The sequence below is a fragment of the Ammospiza nelsoni genome, chromosome 6 (genome assembly GCF_027579445.1).
Source record: "Ammospiza nelsoni isolate bAmmNel1 chromosome 6, bAmmNel1.pri, whole genome shotgun sequence".
Classification (NCBI taxonomy): Eukaryota; Metazoa; Chordata; class Aves; order Passeriformes; family Passerellidae; genus Ammospiza; species Ammospiza nelsoni.
The window spans coordinates 30,763,691-30,781,362 of NC_080638.1; the positions used below are offsets into that span (position 1 = coordinate 30,763,691).

General features: G+C 40.0%; 1 protein-coding gene across 2 annotated transcripts in view; it reads right to left on the reverse strand.

The window, feature by feature from the left end:
- SMOC1 (SPARC related modular calcium binding 1) overlaps window positions 1-17,672 on the reverse strand; it is a 127,907-nt gene that overhangs the window by 36,530 nt on the left and 73,705 nt on the right. For both annotated transcript variants that reach the window (XM_059474864.1, XM_059474863.1), the window contains exons 6-7: window positions 11,344-11,400; window positions 6,346-6,426 (exon numbers count right to left, since the gene is read on the reverse strand). In XM_059474864.1, coding sequence (XP_059330847.1) covers window positions 6,346-6,426; window positions 11,344-11,400 — 138 coding nt within the window. The remainder of the gene's footprint in view (window positions 1-6,345; window positions 6,427-11,343; window positions 11,401-17,672) is intronic.

A 17,672-nucleotide genomic window follows, 5' to 3' on the forward strand; every position in this document is an offset into this window, starting at 1 on the left:
AAACAAAACAAACTCCACAAAAGTTGACCAATCTCAGTTTGTGTCTGTATGTTCAGGTAATGCCTGCTGTTGGAGCTGATTTCCTTTCCCTTCCCCACCAAATCCCCAGTGGTTTTAAAAGCGGCGCTGTTTTCTATTTCCCCTTTTACCCCAGCTTCTTATATCTTTGCCCCTTCTCCTACTGCTCCTTGTCCACTTGCCTTAAACTGGCAGCTGCAGAGTAGTAGTTATGACTCCACATCTAAAGTAATTTATTTTCTTTCTTTGGGGGATAAGGAGGGGGGAGTGACTGAATTCTTTAGGAATGATTTATCGCACAGCTCTCAGGGGGAGCTTCATTTATTTGCCTAGCTGCATATGGTTTAACACCTATGGTTGCATGCTGATTATTATACAATGTTATTTTTCCCACTTGTATACTTTGCACCTTTTCATAGAGCAGATTAACTGGTCCCCAATGGCATGTTATTTATGACTTTGTTTGCTGGCTGTCTGGGAAGGGTCCTGATCCTAGATTCTTCCAATCCCCCTGCTTCTGCTCTCTCCTACATACTCCCTTCTTCACCACACACACCTGTCACACTGAGACTGCAGGAGAATCACCCTTGGGCATCACACATACCATCCTTCTCAGAACTTCCAGAAGGGAACAAGAGACAGAGGCCTCCCAAGCAGCAGCCAAGACAGGGAAGGATGCCTGCACCACAGATGGAGTCAGAGGGAAGGGAGGGATAATAAGTAAGGAAGAAACATCACATTTTAGCTTGCAAGGAAACAGGAACTCAGCAAATAAAAGCATATATATGTGTTGCAAAAATGTAATTGAATTAGTAAGCTTTTATTTCATACTCAACAGGACCTTCTCTTGAAATTACTTTATTTGGAATCTAAACTAAAATTAATTCAAAACAAAACCAAAACAAATCCTCACCAAAAGAAGGGCTGGGAGGACTAATGCAAAAGTCTGAAAATAAATAGTTGTGGCAGATGGGACAACAGTCACAGAGTTTTAGCCCAATAGTTTTGACAGGTTAGAGGAGCACTTTGTTGGGAGACATTGGCTCAAGATGCAAGAAAAGAACCAAGAAGGATACATTAAAAGAGGACAGTAGAAAAGACAAAAGCTTTCTGACACACTGGTTCCCTCCCATGAACTCTTGTTCCTGACACCATCAATGACACTTTTTTCCTTTTCAGCTAGGGAGAAATTCAAAAGTCTTTACCTATTCCCAGGTGTGATTCCCAGAGGAGACAGAAGCACAAAAACATCTAACAAGGAGGACTGCAGTCAGCATTAGAATGTCATCCATAGGCAACAAAATTTTCCAATTCAAATGCCACCAAAACATCTTATTCAGATGTCTCTAAAGCACAATTATTCCTGACTACAGCCCCTTTAAAACCAACCTACTCTCCTCACAAATAGCTATCTCCTTTGCTCAGTATCCTGACTAACACTAACCAGCCACAGATTTTGGGGAAGAGCCTACAGTCCTGTATTACACATTTGGACAGTAACATTAACAGAACTGGCATTGAGAGAGAGACAGCCAGTCTCAAACTAACACAACTAGTTTAGTAATAGTGGAAAATAGGAAAAAAGCAGCAGAAGTCCATGGTCTCATGTTGTTAAATAACAAGGTGGAAAGTGCTGTGCACCAAGAGTAGGACAAGACACCTAAGGAATAAGGCTGAGAAGCCACGATAAAGACAAGTGTGGAATTACCCCCATTAATAACATTGTTTTGTTTTTCCAGAACCTCATCTGAATCTACCTGGCTCTCTGTTCTCTGCAGTATTCCACATTTCCAAGGCATGAAGAAATTTGCTCCAACTCCAGATAACTGTACATTCAACAGATAGGTTCAAGGTCTCCCCACTCTAGAAAATAATATAGGCACTCAAGCTTTTTCTCTTTATCCTCACTTCTGAAAAGGAAAGTTCTAATAACAAATTAAACTCTTGTCTAACCTTAGCTATTTTTGGTGTATCCCACTAAAACTTGAAAAGAGCTTCCTTCTCAAGCTCTGTCTCATTACGTGTTCATCTCTCCTGATCAAGAGGAACTACACGGATTTGCAATATGGTCTCAAGCAGACTCCTTTTTCATGTATGTGATTGCAGAAAGCCTCCATATGGATAAGACAACTGCCCCATGAGTACATTAGCCCCTGGGGCAGTTACTACCCCTGGTCAATAAGAAAGGCATGCAGGAAAATGGTGTAACTTCCTAACTGAGCACTAGAGAGAATGTTTTTGGGGGTGCCATGGATGTTTTCTTATGTTTTTTTTCCTGCAAGTGGGAAAAAAGACCCCTTAAGGACCACAGACAAACCAAAGAACTCAGGGCCTGGTAATAACACTTGATACAATCACATTCCACTTCACTGTGCAGATCTCTGGAGACAAACTGCACCTAAGATTTAAGAGACTCCGTTTCAGGTGGAGGGAAGAATATATATAGATGTGAAGTTTTCAAGTTGTTTCCCCCTTTGAAAAGCCCTAAAGTTTGGGCTTCAAGTTGACTCAATTAAGAGAAAGAAATGTGAATGCCACCATTCTTGTTTTCAAAGCTCATTCAGTTATACTCTGTCCACTAAGAGCTCCTGACAGGAGAAAGATCTATCACTGGAAGGCTATCAGGACGTGCCAGCACAATGCCTGGGTGCCAGAGCTGAACAGAACAGGCCACATGGAATTGGTCCCCATTCACCAAGCAAGATCTTGAAACAAACAGCTATGGGCTTTTTTGGGTTTTTTTTTCTTTTTTTTTTTTTTTTTGAACTAGGCACAGCACAGAGAAACCTGTCTTCAGCTGCTAACCTTAATATATTACTCATTCTTCCTTTCAAATAACGTCATTTTCAAAACCCCAGTGACTGAAGAATATTTACTTGAGGCTGCTACTGCTGGTTTCTCCAGAGCTGTTTATTTTTCCATGCAGGGGCTCATTACATCATTCTGTGGTTTTCTTAAAGGTTGTCACGGTAAGCTGGATACAGGCTGGAAACTCTTGCTAACTAAAACCAAATCACTAAGTAGCACAAATGAATTTGGAGATAACCCAACTCTGGAAGTGAGGAAAATCCCTGGATTCCTCAGTGGAGATGGGGTGCTCCTAACCAAGCAGCCATTAGATTTCCTGGAAGTGGATAACATTATCAAATGCTTCCCTAGATTAAGAACTTAAGAAAAAATAATCACTTGGATTGTTTCAGGGTGAAATAGGTTAGGGGTAAGGGGAAGAGGCTGAAACAGTAAAAGTAGAATGAAAAAGTTGCCCGCCACGCTGATTAGAGAACAGCCATTGCAAGAACCCCACCTGAATCACCTCCTGCCCTGGCAGTGTTAAAAAAAACACATTACAGAGAGCAGTGCCAGGTAACTGTCTTGGTTAGCTTAAGGTATCCATGTGCATGCATATGTGGATGTGCGTGTTTGGGAAAGGGGAGAAGCAGCAAAAAATATTTTTGTCATCTTGCCACAACAATATTGTGTTGATCTAGACTTTTCACTTGCCCCAGAAAGAAAAATTTGGTACTTGCAGGATTCATACAAATAGAAAATGTAGTTTTTAAGTGCAGAAAAACCAACTTTTCTGCTGTGCAACAGTACAGATGTTCATATTTTGGTTCCTGCCTCTGACTGAGAAGGCTTGAACCTGCATCTCACACTCTTGAGAAAAGGATGCCATTTAATTCTTTAAGGTGGGCTGGGGTAACAGCACTAGCAATCCCTCCTAGCAATGCTCTTTTACTGAGCATAGAAAAACTCACTGGCAAAATGCCTAGAGACATATAGATTCTCAGTCAAGTGCTCTAATCACCAGGCTGGAGTCACTCTGCTTTTCCTGATGCCTAGCTTAATTAGGATTTACACATGCCAAACAAAATGTAAGTGCTCCAAAAAAAGAGGTCAGTTTCAGAAGAACCTCTTCTGTTTGTAATCACTAAACAGAAGACGGAATTCTCAGATTTCAAATGCAGCCCTCACAGGATACAGGCAGCATGTATTACATGGGGTGCAACCAGCTCTGCAATGCTCAGCTGCCTAGTGGGTGGCTCACCTAACACTGACCAGAGACAATGACAGCAAGTTAAAGAGTCTATTTGACTCCATATAGCAATTCTGAAATTCTCCTCATGGTTGACATAGCAATGGTGCTTTGCTTTCCAAGATGTCCAGTGTCAGTGCTGATTAGAGAACAGCACACATCCTCTGACAGCAGTATCTGAAAAGGACAGGGCCATATAATCACCACAGGGAGAAGAGAGATCAGAGCTGTGTTTCACTATACGAGCTCCAAGGAATAGGAAGTAAAGAGTTAGGCTGGATATTACAAAAGAAAAAAGTCTGAGATTGAATTCAGAGAGCAGAGCAATTTCCGCAGGGGAGAAAGAAAATCTTTATTATCTAAGGCATTTATGGTACAGTAGAAAATGTTGCTCTCCTTACAGTATAAACATTCACTAGCCCTAAGGCAGTAGATTAGATAACCTACCAGGTCTTTACTCTTTTCTCACTTCCAATTTCAGTGATTAAACTACTGCAAAAGCATACAAAAGCATCTGCTCCAAGACTGTAAGTGTAAGCTTGGATAGACAATACAGCTGAGGAAACAACAAACTGAAGAATCTAAATCTTGTGCTAGCAAAAGTTATCCTAACCCTTTAAAATAAATTTTAAAAATGGAAATGTGCTAAGCATTAGCATTTCAAGTTGGGCCAAAGGCAATTAAAAACATCCCCCAGTTTTGCATGCCCATTTCATGACAGCTGTTTCATCATCTACAGCCAAGACAGACTCAAAGACACTTGAAGAAACATGATTCTAAATGATAATTATCCCCCCCAGTTCTCTGCAGTTTGATCTACCTACTGTACATTGCCTTTAACATATATTACAAGGGATGAAAGAATGAAAGATACCAAACAAGGTGACTAGGCTTCACTTTTTGAAAGAAAAAGGCTGAAGTAGCCCACACTTTATAACACCTAAACCATAGCTCTAGGCAGTATTTCTTAATAATTTGTAAGAAACTGAAATGGATGTGTATCTGTATGGCCCAGTGGGGAAATTTGGGGATAAAAGTTGGCAACCCAGTCTTTTAATGAGACCCTACAGTAAGTGAGCATCAGAGCAATCAGTAAGGCTGAGTCAGATGAACCACGTCTTTTTTTAGCTTGCTGTATAAACCACCTTTTACACAGCTCTTGAATTTTCCACATGATCATTTATTTTTCATTTGTAGCATGCACTCACAATAATTTTGTTTAAGTAACAGAACTGACATCAGAAACAACTGAAAAAAGTGAGCAAAAGCAAAGTCACGCAAGGAACCCTTCTGTGGACAAAATTCCAGTTCACATCAGGCAGCTTCTTGACTAAACAATCAAAGTGATTGCCTTTACAACACGAAAGCCAGCCTACTTTTCTCTGTCAGGCCAAGAAAGGGTGGAAGACAGACCCTCCTGCTCCCAAGTCCCTTTGCAACCCCTTAGCATTCACTTTTCTTTCCATTACAGCTACGAGGTTTTCCGTATTAGAAGGAAAGTTGGTCTTCAAGATAGGCAGGACCCATTATAAAGGATTTTAATATTACACTGTCACCTTAAATTATACTGCCAGTTGCTGGTTGTCCCAGCAGCTGACAAAAACCAGAAGCTGTGTTTGCTCTCCCCTGAAAGACATCCTTAAAGAAGGATGCTGATACTCACACAATAATCTCCAATCTCAAATTTTACGCTCTGACTTCATGTCTTCCTGCTTCTCCTTTTCCCACTCATGTTCATGATCTCTTCTTTGCTGTTTTTTAGGCTTTGGTCTTCCTCCATCCACTCCACTACCCACAAAACAATCTCAACATTTTTGTAGGCTCACACACAATTAAACCACCTTTAGCTGTGAAATAATCTGCTCATTTCTCTATCAAAAAATATCCCCTGCAGAGAAGAATCTTGAATTTACTAGCAAAGAAGCCCCTTTTTGTATTTTTTGCAACTGCTTAGACCAAAACAACTGCCCCGATCTTTTAGCCAAATGCCTCAGTTCATATACCCATGCTGAACAGCAAACAGAATAAAGATGACAGATGACTGAAATGAATTAACAGATTAAGAAATTAAGAGATTCCCCAGTTATGTGTTGTGGAAATAAACATCCTTCATCACACATTGATTATGGCCCTTTGGCCACAAAAAAATGACCTTATCTGAAATTACTTTGTAGCCTGGGCTGCAAGTAACCCTAGAAGCTTGATAGCTCCATGAAGAAAGAATGAAACAAGAACAGATGTGAGGAGCTGCAGACTAGTTAAAATAATAATTTTTTTAGATGTAACCTTACCTGAATTCCTTACATTAGAGCTGTTCATTTTGGAATCTTTGATGACCAAGTGCTTAATCCAAAGGGTGGGTGCTGTGATTTCTGAAAGAATAAAAATAACAGCCTTAAGTAAACTGCAGCAACTATTAAAATTACATATGCTAGTTACTCAGAATCACTGAATGGTTTGGGCTGGAAGGGACCTTAAAGAACATCTTATTCTAACCCCCCTGCCATGGGTAGGGACAGCTTCCACTAGACCAGGTTGCTCCAAGCCCCATCCAACTGGGTCTTGAATACTTCCAATGATGAGGCAGCCACAGCTTCTCAGGGCAACCTGTTCCAGTGCCCCACCACCCCACAGTAAAGAGTTTTTTCCCTCATACCTAATCCAAACCAACTCTCTTTCAGTTCAAAGCTGTTCCCCCTTATCCTGTCACTACATGCTCTTGTAGTAGCAGTCCCCTCCAGCTCTCTTGTAGGCTGGCTTCAGGGACCGCAAGGCGCTAGAAGGTGTCTTCTGAACAACCCCAACTCTCTCAGTCTCTCTTCATAGAAAACAAGATGTCAGCCACAATCATGCCATAACTAATCTATCATCTTTGTACAGACAGGTTGATCCCCTGGTGAGGTCTTCCAACTCTGTGAACCATCATTTGTAAATCTTCCACAAGGTTCTCTCATTATCTTCCTGTTTCAGAAAGTATATCTCTGCTGGCAAAACTCTTTCTTTCCTCCCTCTAATCCCCACTTCCTAAATTCTCAAAAAGCCTTTTTCCTCAAGACTCAGAGATCACAAACATTGCATTGGGTGCTATAGTATATGCTATTTCCCCCAGAAATCTAGATTTTAAACAGTCAATCCAGACCTTAAATATTGTTTTAACAGCCCAAGAAGGTCTGGCCCCAGTCAGTTCCCTAAAACAAGCAACAACAAAATCTGAAATAAATAGGCAGAGACATGAAGATATTTCTGGAAAGACTTGAAAGGAAGTCTGTTAAAGAAATAGGTTTTGGTTAGAAAAGCATGTCTGATGCATTAACCAAGACATCCAAACATAAATTTGTGGGAAAAAAGTGCTTAGAGCACCTCCTCTGAGGTGTTATAATCAACTTCAAAACATATCTGAACCTGCCTTAAGCCACAGAAATGACATAACCTCAGCATTTGATTAGAACTGAGCAAAGCAGCACTTGCTATCATGGGCTAGAGCACCTCATGTGACATTTTCAGGACTGATACTTTCTGAAAAAAAATTCAATTTCCACAAAATTCAAGTTCCTGAGGTTCTTCTTAAGTTCCTCTAAGAACTTTTCACAGGAGTTTTCTTGCTTCCTTTTTCACATATACAGGGATCTGCTCAGCAAAGGGAGAAGCTGGCTGAGTAAAGAAAAACTGATTACAAATTAAAAGAGCATGGAAAAAAAAAAGAAAATTAATTTCTCCTTCCTAAATATTTTCAGCCACATTGATTGAAGCCATCATAGTAATTGTGTTTAGGGCATTTTTTTCACAAGGACGTATCGATTGAACACTGTTAAACAAAGTTTTACTGCTGCTGGAATACAAAAAACTGCCTTATCTGCTAGTTTCACTACACTATTTTATCAACATTCAGCCATCATATGCTTCTATAAATACATACACCTACATGCTTTGGTTTAATGACTATTTCTACTTGTGTGCTTCTCCCCTTCCTAGCTCTTACCCAATGTTTAACTTGAGGTAGTTCTCCCCAAAAGGGGCCTAAACTCCCATATCTGGGATGAAATTTAGCTCTGACTCTGCATTATATGGAGCAGGTATGTTTACAGCTGAAAAATGAGGGACAATCAAAGTTAATAGATGCTGAAGAATGATGAAGGCCTTTAGAAATACAATGGTGTACATCTTTCAGTGAGGCTGAAAGGTCTACAAAAAGCAATTCTGTGAAAAAAGAGAAATATAAAGAAAAGAAAATTAATTCCTTGGAATCTACCATAAATATGTATTTTTAAACCAAGTAACCTGGCTATCTTTTTGGATTACAGGCACCTCTGAGCAACAGATCTGCGGAAAGAGTAGATTCCCACTTTGAATTAAGAGGCAAAGTTTACCAAAAAGAAGAGATGTGTAAAGAATATATCTTAAGGAAATTACTACTCCTTGCACATGGAAACTAAAGAGATGGTGAAAACAAAATAAGATAGCCTAGAAGTGCAGGACAGAATATTACATTTTAAAACTATACCAAGGACATTAATAAAACACTCTTCAGCAGAGGAGAATCTTGTCCTAAAAAAAGATTCACTATAAACATCTCTAAGATCTGCATTATAATAATATGAAATAATTTTTAGAGAGATGGCCGTGTTATGATTCAAACTTTGGATGGGAGAGTTTAAGTTATCTGATTGACATTATCTCTGGCACTGCTCTGTTATGCCCTCAGGGCAGATGGTAGGGAGTGGGCGGGGAACTTATGCATGAAATGCGAATTTTCATTATCCTGTAATGTAGATGAAAACATGGGAAAGGTGAATCTTCATCTTAGAATTGCTGAAGTCCAAGAGTTATCACACATTTCAGGGGCAGGTCAGTGGATGTAATGCCCTTTGAAAAAAGTCAGCCCCTTGTGTATGGAAGGTACCAAAGGCAAAACATGAAAAAAACCCAACATGGTTATTGTTCATTCATGTTGGTACCAGCTCCACCCTGGCTGCCTGGCCTTGAATATATAGGTTTACAGGAACCCATCAGTTCTCAAATTCACTGAAGTGGAATGGGATCTGAACTTTAATGCCTTTGAACATCTATGAAGATTTCAGACCTGACAGGTGAATGAATGGATAACTGTTTCGCTCTTTTCTGTCATTTGTGTCAGACGTCAAGTACAAGCCATTCCTCAGGAAGACCTACCCAAGCCACTGGGAGAGTCTTCTAGTGAAGTATCACAACATGTTTGCTCAGACAGGATCAAGGGATTGTTCAGGATGACATCCTGAGGTGTCTGGTCCAACCTTCTGCTCCAGACAGGGTCAGCTCCAAGAACAGAGCAGGTTGCTCAGGACTTTAAAACCATTAAAATATCCTGAGCTGGAAGGGACCCACAAGAACCATTAGAGTCCAACTCCTAGTGTTGCACAAGACACCCCAAGAATAACACCATTAATTGTTTATTCTTACAGCCACCACCAAAATCTACTCAGTCCTATTTTACTAATAGAGATGACAAAATATAGAATGACAAATTTAGAAGAGATTATTCATCAATGCATAGTCTGATTACCTGCCTGTCCATCTGTTCTCCAGAGTCATAAGGGACACTGCTAATACAATAGGAGGCCATGGCACTAGTCATACTCTCTGAAAGTCTAGGAGATAAGGTCTTGAAAAATATATTGCAATGTTTTTGAGAGCCAATCTTTCATCATTCAGTCCAAGCCCATTTACCAGACTGGAGTTCACCTATAAATCAATGTGAAGGGTTTTGATTGAAAATGTTTTTCATGGAAAGTAGAATAACACTTTTTTTCAGATTCTGCCATCACCAGAAGAACCAGAAAAGGTGTGTTCACTACACCACTTCAAGAACTTTGTCCACTTCTATTTGAATGACCAAAATGTTTAAACTCTCCTAGAAGGAGCTTCTGACCAGGCTGTATTAACCACATCACCTCACTCCTGCATTCTACTAGCACATTCCTTCCTTTAAATATCTATGGGTACCCTCTCAGGGGAAAACTTCTAAGGTCAGAAGTTTGTGATTGCCAACAGTAATTTAATACAATATCAGCTTACTGCCAGAAGGAACCCTCTTTTGATATAAACAAGAGAGAGCCAGCATGGCTTCAGTCTCCTTTGTTTATTTGAGAGTGTTTTTTCTCTGAGAGCTTTACTGTTTCTTAAAGCTCACAAGAAGATTGCTACAAATGTATGATCACTAAATGCAAAGTGATAGGACTACAGCATCTTGCCATTAAATGTTTATTTTAGCAACAATAAAACCCCACCACAGCACCCATTTCTACAAGAAAGCAGGAAATATCAATAGAAAAGTAGCTCTTGCTCTTGCTCAGTAGTCTCCATTTCTGCCTTTGATCCAGTTGAAAAAAGGAATAAAGTACAGCAGTGCCCTATGAAAATGTATAGGCTTTCCCTCACTGCCTTATGGTCTACAGTTTCAGATGGGTCACAGAGTGCTCCGTACTTTAGCCCATAGCTTCACTATAATGGTTGTGGGTTTAAACCTGTAGAAAACAGGCACTGCTTCCAAGCAATATTCAAGATAAAAGCAGCTTCTGTAAGGCCTATTCACTACCAAAGGAGCACTATTCCCACTGGTATTTATGTTTGTATGTATAAAAGGCTTGAACCCTCTGTGATGACAGCCATTTTATCCTTGTTTAAAGGCTTCCAATAGACTAAGGTCTGATATTCCCTCTCCAAAATAATACAATTGCAAGATTGCCTATTTGAGAAGGAAACTGCCTGGGTGGGCCATGAATTAAAGTGGGCTCAGGACAATGACTTCATTTGCTTAAATAGTATGTGCGTCAATGAAAGCATTTGCTAAATAAAGAAACCTCCCAGCAATTTTCTTCCAAGTCAACATTCACAAGCTGTGGTTTAGCATTATCCTTCCTTTTGTGAAGCTCTAACACACTGCAGAGGTTATGAAACTCCCAGTATTGGCATCATCTGAATGGAGATAGCAAGGGGGTAAGGACAGCCTAAAGGAAGTGGCCACTTCTGATTGGATGCACCTTTTTTTTACTTGCTGGGACACACTTTTTCCTCCAAAATTACACCTGGAGTCTGATCAACTAGTGTATTGCTAGATTCCAGAAAACTGGGGAGAATGTAAAAGGATTAGAGAAAATGCCTGAGGTCCCAAGGGCACTCTAAAATTTTGATAATTTATGAGATTCACTGGCTTGTCTGCTTTGCAGGATATAGAAAGCATTTGAACCATAAATCCTAGAGAAAAGGGAGAGGGGAGTAGCTTTTTTTGTTGTTAATTTAAGGGATGTTCTTACCTTCTCCATCGAAAATAGGCTGGGTTTCCATCGTAGGCGTTGGCTTCGAACCATCATCTGAATTGAGGGTTAGAAAGAATCGAAAAGAAACTACCATTATTGAGGTAAATACTATCTACTCTCCAGTACTGTTGAATGATTGGGATTTGTACATGGCCCGGCCAAGTCCGGAAAAGAGAGAAGACAGACAGAACAAAATCATTTTTGCTGAAAGCAATAACATTTTACATTAAATATGCACCAAGCCCTTTAGGTACACTTAAAAAGCCTCCCCCCTCCCTCCTCAAACCACTGGTGTTTATCACCTGGGAGTGTCCCCAGAAAGCAATTAATTGCCTTTTTAGTTTCAGGTCAGTTTAGTTTTACACTAAGCTTTACGCTACTCAGGCCACTTCCCGAGACAGCAAAGGTTCTGGAGATTGCTGTCCTATTGTGTCTTTTTCCTCACTCCTTTTACTCAAAAGAAAAATTCTTCTGAAACTTACCTGTGTAGAACTGGCACCAGTATTTACTGCAGAGGTGTTAGAATGGGATGGTCAATAGCAAATCTTTTTTATTCACAATCTCTGCATCAAGATGTTCTCTAATTGCAATGTGGTGGCAGTGTCTTCCAATGGAAAATTGTGGAACAATAATTTCTCTTACATTAGGTTCAGGTTTAGTTGAGTCTGTTTTGCCCATGACAGTATTTGGTTAGTGATCTCTCCTGGACCTTAACTCACAAATTTTGATACGTTTTCTCCCCTATCCAGTTGCAGAGCAGAGTGTCAGAGCAGCTCTGGCGGGTGCCTAGCCAGGGTCAGCCTACTACATCTAGAATTGGGCTTTTTTCCTGTTGGAAATACAGTGGCTTAAAACCTTCAATTTCTAGTAACTATTCTTTGCATATGTTATTGGCAAGAATGACACTAAGCAGCAAAGTGGGCAGTACCCTCAAATGCAAAGTAGCACAGTGAAAATCTGTTGGAGGGAGGAGTCCACGCCAGGAAAGCCAGGCTTTCTATCTCCATGACCATCAGATGCACAGGGCAAACACTCTTTGGAGGAAACGTATATGGGACAGTCCTTCCTAGAGGAAGCAGTAACTGCCCTTAGCCTTCTCTTATATCAGCTCCATTCACAAAAGTAAGAGACCATTGGAAGAGGAAGGGAAGGGCAGAGATGGAAAACAGAAGCCTGTAGACTTTTTCCACCCATACCTGTATTTGCAGTTTTTTTAGGAAAAGCTCAAATACCTCTTCCACAGTTAATTTATTTTATGCATTTCCACACAAAGTAGTCTAGTTCACAGAAAGCAAAAACATGCTGATAATTCCATTTCAACCTCAGAGATCCACTTAAGTAAAGGACATTGAGAGAAATGAGAGAGACACCTCGTTGTCATGTTCCTCTTCATCACTGCATTTGGTTTTATGCTAAACTACAAGTGTAACAAAAAATACATGGAAGATAAAATACTCACCATTCTTCAGTCAGCTCTTGTTCTGAGCTTTTCTGTTATTGGGCTTTACCAGTAACCTGGATAAGCAGTACTTATTTTTTTTTAAGTTTGAGCAACTGATTTGAAAAAAAATCCTGAATACTTCTTAAATTACAAGGAGGAAGGTTTTGCCCTTTAAAGGCTCTTTGGATAAAAGTAAATAGCTGATCTTCCCTTTTTATGTTAGAATAGGTTGCTCTGCTTTTGCAAGACTCCAGGAGCCACAGCTATGGCTTGCTATTTATTTAGGATGGCACTTTACACTGAAATGAAGCAGTCAACAGAATGTAATTAGCATGACTGGCTTTAAAGATTGAGAAACCAACCCCAAACTGCTGAAGACACTCATAGAAAGGTGAATAATTCTCAAGTTATACAAAACAGGAAGAGACCTGGTTTTTAAAAAAGACCAGTGCAATAATAAGTTTCTTATTGCTCTCATGAATGCTTCTGCACCAAGTAATTACAGAATTGCTTTTCAGATTTAAAGCAGCAACCTAAAAGCCAACAATGGGGGAAAATTAGAAGTGGATCTGAGCCACAGCATTTGATCCAAATCATTACTTGAAATTTGGCAGAACACGGGTTGTTTCAGGTTCAGGGGGATTCTTTCACATTCATGTATGTGCAAGGAACACAGCAGCAATTACAATTTGTCAAATACATTTTTCTTAAAGAGAATTCTGCAGCAGCTTTTGTATGAAGTTAGCCATTAAGCTACTGGAGAGTACTAAACAAACCCTTCAGTTAAAAGCTATTGTTTAAGATAATCTCAGTAAAATGGCTCAATGGATTACACAATCATTTCCTTACTGGATTACTAAAGCCAAATTGTCACTAAGTCCTCATTGTAGCAGCACCCAGCACAGTATTAAGGGTTTTGCAAATAGAGAGAAGTATAATTACTCCCCTGTTGTTCAAGGAAGTACAGTTCTTTCATCACACATAGAAGAAAAAAATGCAATAGACATGAGCCCTGTAATTACATTCACCATATTTCAAAAATCAAAAGCCAGAGATATTTCTGATTGTTTTTTAAAGGTCATGAAATAGTCACATAAAAGACAAAAATTGCACTTCATTAAAAACACCATGCTCACTTCCCAGCTGCCAGTTTCTTACTCTGAAACTACCAATTTTTTTTCTTAAACTGGAGAATTCTCAGTAACTCTCAGTGTTCCAAATTAGCTTACACCAAGTTCCAATGCTGTTCCCTCTCGGCAGAAAAACCACCCTAATACTTGCCTGCTCTTATCTGATTTTTCCTCTCGCTCAATACTCCATTTGTCACACTGAACATTTGTTCCACTGGCCTGTTTGCTCCTCACAAACAAGGCATAAGTTCTATTTTACATAGCTGAAAGTTCTGAAAAAACATTTTGTATTCCTTAAATAAAAATTTCAACAAAGAACAAACCCCCTCACTATTCCAGAGGCATAAGGTCTCCTGTGATACTATGTGAGAAGTACATAATACTGTTACTTTGGGTACAAAGGCAATGAAGTATGTTCACTGGGTACAGTATCTTCCTTTCTTCAAAGAGCTGTTAAATTCCACACTTTCAAAACAGGCATGCCACTGCAATAGTTCCTTATGCACAGCATGTCACAGAGATTAAAGAGATCAAGTGTTACTTCCTAATCCCTCTAGATAGCAATGCTCCAAATCAGAACTCATGTAATTCAGAACCACATCCCTTGGTTGCAGAATATTTTCCGAGCCTTGAGGAGGAGTTCACTGCATACTTCTCTTCCAAGTTTTACAACCCAGCATGAATACCCACTTTCTTTTTCCAAGACCACTGTCTACAGACAGTATCACTCACCGGAATACCTCCTCATGGGATATTTTAAAGCTATAAAACTCCTCCAGTAAGTGTCCTTTTCCTAGGGTACACTTGCAAAAGTTAAGCAGATTTTTCTTGCTCAATTGCTGTCAACTTTAAAATGGTATTTTTATCTTTCCACAGGACAAGAGTGAAACAGGCAGGTCTAAATAAGATTCCCTAAGGCATTTTCACATTAAGGTGTCTCGGATACAAACCAGAATTCCACTTCCTCTACTACTGTCAGAAGCTCATAAGCAAGAACAGTTTTTATTGCACTTGACTGACATTGACTTGAAACAGGGACAATTACTGCACATCCTGATCTAGTGCTGGGCAAGAAGTCTTTATGCTCTCACTAGAAGACCTTTCCCCATGTCTTATCCTTGCAAAACATCCAGCAAGCATCCACATCTGCAATGACTGTAGCGCACACTGGGGTTGAGGGAGAAGGACGACACCTGTTAAAGTGACCTTTTTACTCTGAGTGACAAGCACTAAGGCCATGAGCAACTTAGATTACATCAGGAGAAAAGTAAACTCCTTGACATAAAAAAGCATTATTACTATGGAAAAATGTGAAATAACTGCCTGCTGCTATGAATCACCATTCTCAACTCAAGCTACCTAATGGAAGCTGTAGAAAGGAGAAAAGTTAGGAGATAAAAGTGATGTACTGAAGGTTGATGTTGCTGGGGAAGCACATAGGTCTTGGTCTGCTAATGTGATGATGCAGGTACTCAGATGACTTGCCCAGTCATATTTTTCCTGGGTAGGAGATGTGATGTGGGAGGCTAATGCTATGTTCTGACTGGAATCCATGAGGCAATCTGTAAACATTACTTCCATTTTGAAGAGCACAGGTGTTTATGGAGTCAATCATCTAAGCTGTATACAAAGTCTAATCTTTTTTTAAAGTCTATAGCTTGAACATCAATGGTTTCCAGACTTGAGTCAGACTGACAGAATAAGCAGATGACAATTTTAAGTGTATAGCTCTGCTCTGGGAGGAGGCAGCCTTCTTCTAGTGTCAAGTGGCTCCTTCACTTACCATCATCTGGTTTTGGCTGAGTCATTAGAGAGCACAGCTGGAGCTAAATAGGCAACTTAGAGCACAGAGAGCCAGGACAATGAGTGAACTCTTAGCAGGTCCTGTTCGACGCAGCAAAGTCCACCTTCAGCAAACCTGTCAAGTCTACAGCAAGAGAGAAGCTCTTTCCCAGGCTCCAGTACTCCTGAGGGACTCAAGTCATACATACTCATTCCTGCAGCTTTAGTAACTCCGGGCAGACAAACAAAGAGCTGCCAGGTCAATTAGGTTCCATGTATCCATGCAGTTCCTGAATCTTGAAGATGCAGTTTTGACTCTGACATTTTTATGTATTACCCCCAGATCCAGAGTATTTTAAAGTATTAAAAAAAAAAAAAGAAAAAATACAACAAAACTTGTGTGCTGTGTTTGCACTGCATGGGGTCTTAGACAAAAATACATGTCCTTTCTAGTATTGCAGGGGAGGTGCAAATTGTTGCCTTAACCACAATCCTTCCCTACATTAAATGAAACAATTTCAGCAAGTCATAATTAATTTAATAGTCTATGCAACTTCTGTGTAGACATATATTGCCAACATAAGTGCAGAAAGTTAGCATTCATGCAAAGAAAATTCTTTCAATCTGGCCAATCAAGGTAAGTTTTTGCAAGCAGCTGAAATAGAAACACACCAGTGCAGATAGACCTCCCTGCCAAGTTTTCACACTCCTGTCCATGGAATTATTTAAGTTGAAAAAGACCTCTAAGATCATCAAGTCCAACCACTTCTATGCATGGAGATCCCACAGCTGTTAAAAAAAAAAAAAAACAGCTTTTTAAACCAAATCAGCAAAAGCCACATTCTCACTCTTTATTGCTTTAATTTTAAGAAACAGCAGCAATGAGCTGCCTTTGGATATAACAACCTCCAAACACTTGAACATGGACAACTGAAGCAAAATTTTGCTTAGAAAGGGGAAAATATGCCTAAGTGCCAAACATTCAAGGGCTCTGTGGGGCTTAATGGGCTCCTGAGTGCAAAGGTTGACTTGCACTGTCACTGCAGTAATTTTTCTCTTCCTACATCAACTATTCTGTATGCCATATGGATGTGGGCAGCCTTTACTTCAGCACTGCATTCCAGATATCAACCAGATAGGATAAGGAGCCTTTCCCTGTGCCTTCTGGAAGGCATTAGTTCCCCCCACTTCCTTCTCACATCTCCCTTGCAGGTGCATCAACATGAAAAAAGCCACTGAAGCCCCAAGGACTTTGTGGTCCAATGTACTCAGTGTTTGTTTGGCAGCACAATTCTTTGCCCTGCAAGAAAGCCTATCCCATGCACAGACAGCTGGAAGTAACTCTGACCCCTGTGACACAATTCAAAGCCTCCTCTGTTTGGCTTTTTGATTCCTGATTGACACACTCACTGCCAGGCGGAGATAAATGCTGCTGGGAGGACAATGTTGATCTGCTTGACTATTCTTGTGAAGGACTTTTTCAGAATAATAAACAAAAAACACTGGTGTGCTTAAGTGTCTGAATAGAACTGGAGGTAGACAGAGAGGGGAGCGGAGTGCTTTACAGAGGCTGGCAAGTCGACTGAAGAGTTAATTGTCTGGGTGTACAATGAGTTTATTCTGACCACAAACAAAGAGCTCCCTCTTCCTGGGTCTGGTCCTTCAAAAGCAAACGTGTCAAAAGCAGTCTGGAGCAGCACTCATTAATAGCAATGCTCTAGTCTCTGGGGTTCAGTGGCCTTAAAACTATTGAATCTTGAGATTCAGACAGAATCTCTCTAAAATCCAAAGTCCTTATTTACTGTCTAAGTTCTAAAGGCAGTTCTACAGTAATTAGCCAAAAGAAACCTCCCCTCTAACCTCTCATTCTTTACAGTCTTTAAACAGCATCTTTTGAAAAATTAAGGTATTACCCTTCAAACATAATGCTGTAGACACCTTCCCCAACATGAGATCCAGTTTTATATTATTTC